The 9,344-nt window shown below is 37.4% G+C and overlaps 1 protein-coding gene across 1 annotated transcript; it reads right to left on the bottom strand.

Moving 5' to 3' along the window:
- Positions 1-529: 529 nt before the first annotated feature.
- LOC131613181 (protein PIGMENT DEFECTIVE 338, chloroplastic-like) lies at positions 530-3,867 on the bottom strand. The gene is made up of 8 exons (XM_058884875.1): positions 2,820-3,867; positions 2,359-2,433; positions 2,209-2,280; positions 2,019-2,099; positions 1,794-1,891; positions 1,571-1,696; positions 1,413-1,461; positions 530-1,111 (listed from the first exon to the last, which is right to left on the bottom strand). Exons 1-8 carry the CDS (start codon positions 3,750-3,752, stop codon positions 953-955), a joined length of 1,593 nt encoding a protein of 530 aa, XP_058740858.1. The 5' UTR covers positions 3,753-3,867; the 3' UTR covers positions 530-952.
- Between the last annotated feature and the right edge of the window lie 5,477 nt (positions 3,868-9,344).

Raw genomic sequence — 9,344 nt, 5'->3', positions numbered from 1 at the left:
CAGTATAATATACATTTATGCACAAATATTCTGATTAGTAATTATCATAAATGCAGTCATTAAACCTATTGACATATATATATATATATATATATATATATATATATATATATATATATATATATATATATATATATATATATATATATATATATACACTCTTTGTATTTTTTTAAAGTTTGACTAATAAAATAAAACCATTCTTCTTTTTTGATAATAATTCACGGCAATTGAAAGCTCGTCCAAGTGAACTAGTTCCTCCTTTGAAAATAATTGTCACCTAAGATTAAGAATAGCAAAAGAAAGGTACAACCTCCAATTCCTTTTGGCTACAACTCCTAAAATTTGATATTATTTTACTCGTCCAAATTCATAATAGAAAGCAAAGAAATATTCAAGCAGGGAAAAAAGATCAAATCAAAATTTGAGTTAAGGGATTGAATCAAAATATGTTATAGCATCATTTAATGAATCTCGTGACTTAACAGTTCAAAAGTGTCAACACATAATTAGATGATAAATGTAAGAAGACAAAAAGAAAATCAAAATTAAACTACTATAGTTTGCCTTCAGAATTTACATCCAACTATATGAATCTATCTATAAAATGACACCAGAAAAAGAAGAGGAAGAAACTAAAAAAAATGAAGACAAAAAATCAAAGTAAACCTTTTTTTGTCGACGAGTGAGAAAATTAAAGGTAAAAAAAGTGAATTAGGCCTTGATTATTCTCACCATATACTTCACGACACACTCTTGTTTCGTGCCCAAACAACGTATACGAACAATGACAGTGTCAAAAGCTTTTTCCAGTCGAGGAGGTTCTTTACGTTTTCTTCCAAAAATGCAAGTCTGTCGTGGAACAAGTGTTCCATGCAGTATCAGATTCTCTCCATTGAGCTTCTCTCAGTGAATAATTTCTTTCATGCTTCTGTGAAAGCTTGTCTCATCATCATTTTTCAAACTTAAACCACTTCCAGTTTGCATAAAGTGCTTCATTTTCAAAGGGCAAATCACTAGTTGGTAAAGGTCCTCCTCTTGTAGTGACAGAAGGAGGAGGTAGCTTTTGCTTATATTTCTCTGCCATCATACCAGCCTCCAGAAATACTCTCTTTTATAAGGCCAAAAAATTAACAAGAAATTATTACGCGCAATACAACTAAAACCATAGACGGAAATTTAATAGGAATCAGAGTTGTATTTGAGGGCGTGCAATAGCACAGGGCCCAAAGTTTGACACGGTTAAACCGTGGCTAAAAAGGGCTCATAAAATATTTTTCACGGTTAAACCATGACAAAATAGACAGACCCCATATTTGATTTGCCACACTTAAAATGTGGTTAACATACATAGGGTTTCCGAAAACTTAAGATAGTCCTGATAGGATTAGAATAGAGAAATAAACAAATACCTCTCTATTTGAAAGAAAAAGCCCAGGTTCACTTTCAAGGTCTGCAATGCTGCATGATAAGAAAAATAACTTGCCATTAGCAACATGTTTTACCTAACAAAACAAGCTTTTATTTTCCACCATAAACAAAAAGGAAGTTAAAGTCAACAATTCATTACCTTAGAGAAATTTTATCGGGGAACATTGACCTCACAACAAGAACCTTAACCTCCTCATCGAGAGAAAGTATGTCGCTGACAGAAGTAACTTTGGCTCGTGTGATATTTGAAACATGCAGCAACCCACTGAAAAAAACCCAACAGGTTCATCCAATGAATGAAATCAACTTGAATTGAGTTATATTTTCAAGGATTTGTTATCTATATCCGAATAGTTACTCACCTTCTGTGACTTTTTCCTATCTTAATCTGGGCACCATACGGAAATATCTTTTGTACTGTTCCGTCTATAACTGTCCCTTCGCGAAGATATAGCTTTTCCTGCACATCATTTTGTACAAAAGGAATTTCAAAAGATAAAAAGGAGATATCAATACATAGAAACTGCGGAACATTGATGCAAGAAACCAACAAAAAATTGGAAAAAGACACAAATTTGAATACTAACCCAAGCTTGTTTTTCACTAAGTACCAAAGAGTTTTTAGCTTCATCTATTCGAGTAATTTCTACGTACATTCGGTGTCCCACCTGCATAATTATAATAAGTATTCACAAGAGCTTATAAGATAAGCAACTATCCTGTTATGAAAAAACACTTTTTTTTTGGCAAGAAGGAAGTTTCAAAACTGCAACTTACATTTTCTTTTAAGTCGGTAAAGCTATTTACTCTTGTCACAAGGTCAGCTTTAGGTAGGAATGCTCGCAAACCCTGCGCATCCGAATTCATAAAGAAATAAGCATTTACTCAAATGCCACATGAATATAAATTTCAAGTCAATGAACGGACCTCAATTGTTGTTAACAAGCCGCCAGTATTCCACTCTGTAATTCTAACCTCAATAGGTTCATTGAGCTGTTGTATCTGCCCCAAACATTAAGAAAAGAAAGATTAAAATCTCACTCACATGAGATAATGAGCATCAATTTTGACTTTATTTTATCTTTTGTTATAGAAATAGTTTACACATAAGCACTTAAATGATAATCGTTATCCAAACAAGGCGGAAATCGATGGCATTAATCATCATTGAAGAACCAGTTCGGTGTAGCAAATAAATAGAGAACCAGTTCATGTGTATATTTGCAACCAAAACTACAGTTTTTAAAATAATAAACTCTTCCAACTAGTCATTAGAATTAGAACTACTTAATCCAACCGATAAATTCGACATGGAATTTGCAAACATGGAATATCTACTAAACTAGACATCGGATAAGGATAAAAAGGAATGAAAGAATGATAAAAACCTGCCTCACTCGACGCCAAGCAATCCGGCGAAAGAGTCTTCTAGTAGAAAGCAATGGCCTACCACTAAGTGTTCTACCTAAAACCTCAGCAAACAAAATGGTTCCGGTATCTACAACAGGCCTTCCAGGCACTGATACTCCACTCATTACTTCATCATTCTTTACAATTCCCATCTTCCCTCCAACCGTAAAATCCTCTGCATCCCTATTCATATCACATAACAAATTCTCCATTTCTTTACCATTCAAAGGAAGCACTTCCTTGGTTAACATTGTGCCTAGTAAATCTGCCCCAACATTTACATCAAGCTTGTTTTCATTACCAGAAACAACAACACCAACCACAAAATCCCCGGGTTTCGGCTCATAGTACTCAACATTAACCTTCTTATCATCATCTTCTTGTTCCTTTTTTTCTTCTTTTTCATTTTCATCATCTTCTTTTTCTTTCTCATCACTCACATTTTCTTTCTCTTCAGAAACTTCCAATACCTCATTCTCTTCTTCAACTTCCTTCACATAATCCTTACTCCCTTTGAAAAACTTCAAAAACGGTGCCAAAGCCTCCTCTTTTGAAGGCTTCTCTTGCTCTTTCTCAACTTCTATAACAGGTGAAGGCTTGTTCAACAACTCAATGCCTTCAAGCTCTTGAATTTCGTCATCAATGGCTTCTCGAGATACATCACTGGAAACCCCATCAAACCCAGCATTCCTAGAGCAAAACTTGAAGTGGGCACCACTAAAAATCGAAACTTTCTTCGTAACCATTGAACCATGAGGAGTGGAAAGAACAATATTGGGAAAATAACAAAATTTGTGGGGTGTTAGAGAAACTAGTTTGTTTGAGTTTGTTAGAGGCTTCTTGCTGAAAATGAAGGAGTTGCAGGTGAAGAATAAGGAAGACTTACAAGGTTGAAGAAGAAAAAATGGCATCTTGGTATGGTGAAGCTGAACAAAGCATTACCTTTGGTTCTCAAGCATACAACATTGGTTTTGTTTTGTTTTATCCTTTTGAGGGTTCATTTCTCTTTTCTCAACCTTTCTTTTCTTCTCCTTATATTTCTATTTTTTTTTCTTTCAATTTTAATAGCTAAATAAATAATTCTGGTAATTGGGGGAAATTTTTAAGACTGTTTATTCAAATTATACATTTTTTATAGATAAAAATTAATGAAATACTCGTGTGTGTAAATGTAAAGGTTCTCGCTTAAGGGGATGTCTTTAGACCGCTCCAAAAGAGGCGATGTTGGAGTGTCGTCCCTAAGAGATATTGCCTCGTTCTAGGACTTTTTTATTAGTTAGTCGTAAAAAATATGAGATATGACGTTTTCTGGGGCAAAGAGAAGTCAGGGTCAATAAATGATCCATGACTTCTTAAGAAATAGGAATCCAATGGTCCACCATTGACTAAGTAGGCGGTGACCCTTTCCAAGAGAATCATAGACTCTAAATGTCTCTATAAATACATCTCCCCTTAAGGGGAGAGTGAGAGATCTGAAACCCTACAAATCATTCACCCTAAAAGCATAGCACTTGATCATGATACACTGATCACACTCCTCATTGACTTATACCTAAGCATATCACCATCTACATAGCCTCTCACCTCACATGAGCAAAACTCCTAAAACCACCATAAAACACCACCATACAAGGCTTCTCACCGTCCTAGGAAAGCTCTAACCACCATACAACGTAAGATACCTACTAAGGTCTCTAGGTCTCCTTGCCCTTGCGAGAGAACACATACTTGTATTTTTTTACCAGTACAATGGCGCTTACCGTGGGGCCCCAGTAAGACTAACATGTGTCACACTTCTTCTCTAACTCCCTACATCTTACCTCTGAAGATGGCCGACAAAACAATAACCTACAACACAAACACCATCGTTAGAGATTTCTCCGGTGGAGGTAACTCTAGATCTTCTTGGAGGAAATACACAAGGCAGGTGTTTACAACTAATGTACTATCTCGTGGCTTCCTCAAAATCTCCCAAGGGAAAACGGGGGTTAACATCATCTTCTCCAAGGAGGATCCATCGACATCAATCCTCACAATGATGATCACTTGGTCATCACTGTGCAACAGGGAAATTGGGACATCAAGCATATTTTGATAGATCATGACTGCTCTATTGACGTCTTATTTTAGGACACCTACTAGAAGCTGTAACTCGACCCAAATGACATAAATATGTTCAGTGGTTCTTTGACGGGGTTATTTGGCGAATAGGTGCGAATAATAGGCCACACAAACCTAGAGACCACACTGTTTACGGTGATTTCCGGTAAACAACCGCTAGTCTTCCAAACTATAATAAATATGATTTGGTTACTCGCAGGATCGACTAGATTGATCCTAGGACATAGTCAAAAAGATTGTTATTGATGGTCATTCGAACCATATCTATGATTCATCTTGTCAATAAGAATTACTTCGAACGAAACAAACAAAATTAGCAATCACTTCGTTATACACGTGAGTATAACTTCAGCGAAAGGTAAGTCAAGATAAAATATGAGACAAAACTGTAAAAGTGCAGAAATCTTAAAGTGCAGAAATGTTAAATACATCAAAGATAAATGACATGAAAATAATGAGTACGAAAACGTAAATGGCAAGAAGTAAATGGCAAGAAGTAAATGGCAAGAAGTAAATGGAATGCAATAATATTGAAAGATACTTGAAAATAAATGGAAAATATACATGTATTAAAATGGTGGTGTCATACGTACATTTCTCAGCGAACTCTTTCTCTTTAACACTTGATACTTGAGTAATATGTGAGTGATTTGTACAAAATGAACACACTGAATCCTAACATTAGAACCCTTATTTATACTAGTTTCGACCTTAACGGTCCTACGCTAATCTAATGCCACGTTTCTCATGAGAATCCTCGGAAAGCCATCTGTCTCTGGACAGTTATGAAAACTTCTTCGAATTTCAAATCCTCCCGCCTGAATCCTCCTTCGACGCGTGGCAATATAACTTAACATTAAAATACCACGGAAATACACTAAGCATCAGTACTTAACATATTTCGTAAAATTTGTCTAAGTCTCGAAGATATACACTCCTACTAGCTTTAGCATTCACTATCTTCGTTATAACTTAGAAATCTTCGTTCTCGAAGCATGGCCATCAGGAGCCATTTTTATCTTCAAAGATGGTCATCAGTAACCATCCTTCCTTCGATTTTTTATCCTTCGAAGGACCATGTTTGCAAAACGAAATCTTCAGCTAACAAATTGCCCCCAATAAATGCCTGTTTCGAAAAATAAGAGAAATAGGCGCTTCTTGTTGTAATAAGATTTCGTTTTTAGAGTTCCAAGATCATTGACTGACGTCATAATCATTGATGACCCTATTTCCAAAACGTCTTGTCATTTTCAAAGACGTCTACTCATAACTTACATTCCCACGTTCTGGTCTTACTTTCGGATCATTACTCCTATATACTAGGAGTAAAGCTAATAACTATTCAACCGCCGTTGGATGAAATCAACGCCTGCCGCGTGTCTCTTGGTTTTTACCCAAAAGTTTTGAAAGGGTTTCCGTTAGACCTTTAAATACCGAAACTTTAACCTTCGCATAACTTTCACCTCTTATTTCCTTATTTCTCCACAGAAAAGAACACTCCTGATTATATTCAAAACCCATTCCAAAAAATCAAACTTACTCATGGCGTCTTCCTCAAATGTTCTTCAACCAGCTCTGAAACTTCAACAATCTACACAGATGGGGGATCAAGAGTGCGTACCAAACCCAAATTCTGCGGAAGTGCGCGCCATTTACGCTTCTCAGGTAATCATCCCTTTTGAACTTTCTGGAAAAACTCATGCTTTCATGGGTCCGTTACCAGGAGAAACTAACCCTTCTCTAAATAAATTCTTTCCTGCTTATTATAAAACTAGGCCGTTAGTTAGTAAGAACAAAATAGATGAAGATGGCCGTCCTATTTCAGCAAAGCCTGATGATACGGAAAAATCTTCGACCGAAAACCCTTCAGCCCTAGAGAAAATTAGGTTAGACTATGTAACCAATTTTGTGAAAGTTTTTAGGTCAATTCCCTTAGCAAAAGACCCTGAACTATACTATGCCTGGTTGGCAAGAGTAGAGAAACACAAGGCTGTTTTCTGGAAAGAACTGGGCATTTATGATTTAATCCAACTGTCCAAGACTGGTTTAGAATACAACCAAACCATGTTAGTTGCGTCAGTTTATTTTTGGGATGCTTCTCACAACACTTTCCATCTTCCATGTGGAATGGTCACCCCCACGCTTTTCGACATAGCTGCCATCACGGGGCTTCGACCAACTGGAGAACACTTTGACCCCAACGTCATGGACACTGATACTATTAACTTCAATGAAGCAACTGTTACCTATACTGCATTCATTCAACAGTATCATGACGAAAATAATGAGGTAGTCTCAGACGAAGAGCACATTGCTTTCTTAGCCTTATGGCTTTCGAGGTGCGTCTTCTGTTCTAGGTCCATACAAGTAGCAAAAAGATATCTCTGTATGGCTAATCAACTCCATGCCGGAACAAAACTAAACCCGAGCCAGTTAATTCTAGGGTTTCTCTACGAGAACCTAGGTGAAGCAACAGACCTTGTAAAGAATTATAAAACAGGTTCTTTGCTTTTCGCTGGCCCTTTCTGGCTGTTACAACTATGGCTCAGTGCTACTTTCGAGACTCAGCTCCCATTTCGAGGTGTTGTGAATGAAGAAGATCCGGATATTAAAAATCGAACTGTAGAAGGAACCAGGTTGGCTTCGCTAACTCCAAAAGAAGAGACTGGTAAACTTCGCGAGCATTTTCTAGCATATATCATGATGTTTGCTCGGTGTCATCAATTCAGCCCTTCGATGGCTCCGTTCGTAAACAGGACAGTGGGTCCCGAATGGTTCACTCGAAAGTTCCCACCAACAACTCAAGATTAAGAGACTGAATCCATGACTATTTGGAAAGCTTTCCTTACCCCAAGATTATTCTATCACCGTCTTCGCCCCTCCAAAAGCCAATATGTTCTCCTCTGCTACCAACCAAATCTTGTTTCGAGACAATTTGGACTGGTTCAAATAAAACCCAAGTGTCTATACGAGAAAAGGAACCACATGTGTTTGCACACTTTATATCTGACTGAAGAAGAATGTGAGTCAAAAATTGCTAGATATGCTGATGTGACCAATCTTTCGCCTATCCCTTTCAATCCCGTATTTTACTCTACTCCAGATTTTCAACAATGGTGGACGGACTATTACACCACGCAAATCTTTGACGCTGAGAGCCTTACTCGCGAACTAACTGAAGCTTTTGCTGATGTGCAGGAAAAATTTCAAAAAGGTACTTCGACTCATATTAAAGAAATACAAGCCTTTCAAAAGTTCTTTGAAACCATTTACAGGCCTGATGACCTTAGTCGGACCGTTCGTGAAGCTGCAGTCACTTTGCGCGAAAAGTTTTCTGCTAAACTGGATAAGTTGAAACTACCCTCGTCTGTTCGACCAGAACTGCGTTATGAAGTGGCTTTCAAACTTAATCCTCCAAAATTCCCTCCACTGCCAAGCGCTGATTTTGGTGTGGCTTTAAGCCCTCCTTTCCCAGACTGGTTCGTGTGTGGGAATGCTTTTAAAATTCTTCAGGAAAGTACTAAAAAACGCGTTGAACGAGTGGTCCCGACTAAGCATACCCTGGATACTTTCAAAGGACATCTCCATATAAATCTTGAACATGTTCGTGTCTTGACTCCAATACCTGAAGGTTTGGATTCAGACAAAATTCTTTGACTAACGTTCCTTTTCTGCTGAAATACTAATTCCAGTTCCAACTACAGCTGTCGCTCGAAGGAGAAAGATTAAACAGCTCCCTGCGCAGAAAGCTTCTGAAGTTTCGCAGAGCAACAAGCCCAGTGAGAGTGACTCTTTCACTGCTGACAAGAAAACCACGGTATGTACATACTTTATCTTTCATTTGTATGAATCATCCTTACCTTACCCAATTTATATTTTCAGAGTTCGAAGCCTCCACCACATTCGAAGCGAAAAACCTCTCCAGTAGTTGTCTCAGATGAGGAAGACAAATCTCCACCTCGAACCAGACAAGCCCAAAAGAAAAAGCAGAAGGCCGCTACTCCTTCAAGAAAAGAAAAGGGATCTGGGTCTTCGAAACTTACTTCACCGGGTGACAAGGTATCTTCTGAAGAATCACCTTTGAAAGGTGGTAGTACCGCTTTTGTTGTCGAGAGCCACAATTCGAGCCCAGATAACATCCTAACTAAGGTATTTGGATTTCCCAACCTGCTCATCTTTATAAATTTTTAACTTAAAATAATTAAGTTAACGTTTTACCTTATGATTGTAGGATGATGTTGGCACAGCCACTTCCGACCTCAAATCCTTCACTCTTAATATTGATCTTGATAAACTCCAAGGTAAATGCATATTCTTTTTACAACGAAGAAATCTCAAACCTTGTACTTCATTATCATGCTGTACTTTTGCTTTGTAATCAA

The sequence above is a fragment of the Vicia villosa genome, linkage group LG1 (assembly GCF_029867415.1).
Source record: "Vicia villosa cultivar HV-30 ecotype Madison, WI linkage group LG1, Vvil1.0, whole genome shotgun sequence".
NCBI lineage: Eukaryota > Viridiplantae > Streptophyta > Magnoliopsida > Fabales > Fabaceae > Vicia > Vicia villosa.
The sequence above is the reverse complement of the archived record's forward strand: the minus strand, read 5'-3'. Positions and strand labels throughout refer to the sequence as shown.

Coding starts and splice junctions, on each gene's coding strand:
- LOC131613181 (XM_058884875.1), bottom strand. CDS start 3,752: ATGCCATTTTTTCTTCTTCAACCTTGTAAGTCTTCCTTATTCTTCACC. Junction 1,892..2,018: donor TTAGTGAAAAACAAGCTTGG/GTTAGTATTCAA, acceptor AATGATGTGCAG/GAAAAGCTATATCTTCGCGA. Junction 1,697..1,793: donor ATAGGAAAAAGTCACAGAAG/GTGAGTAACTAT, acceptor GGTTTTTTTCAG/TGGGTTGCTGCATGTTTCAA.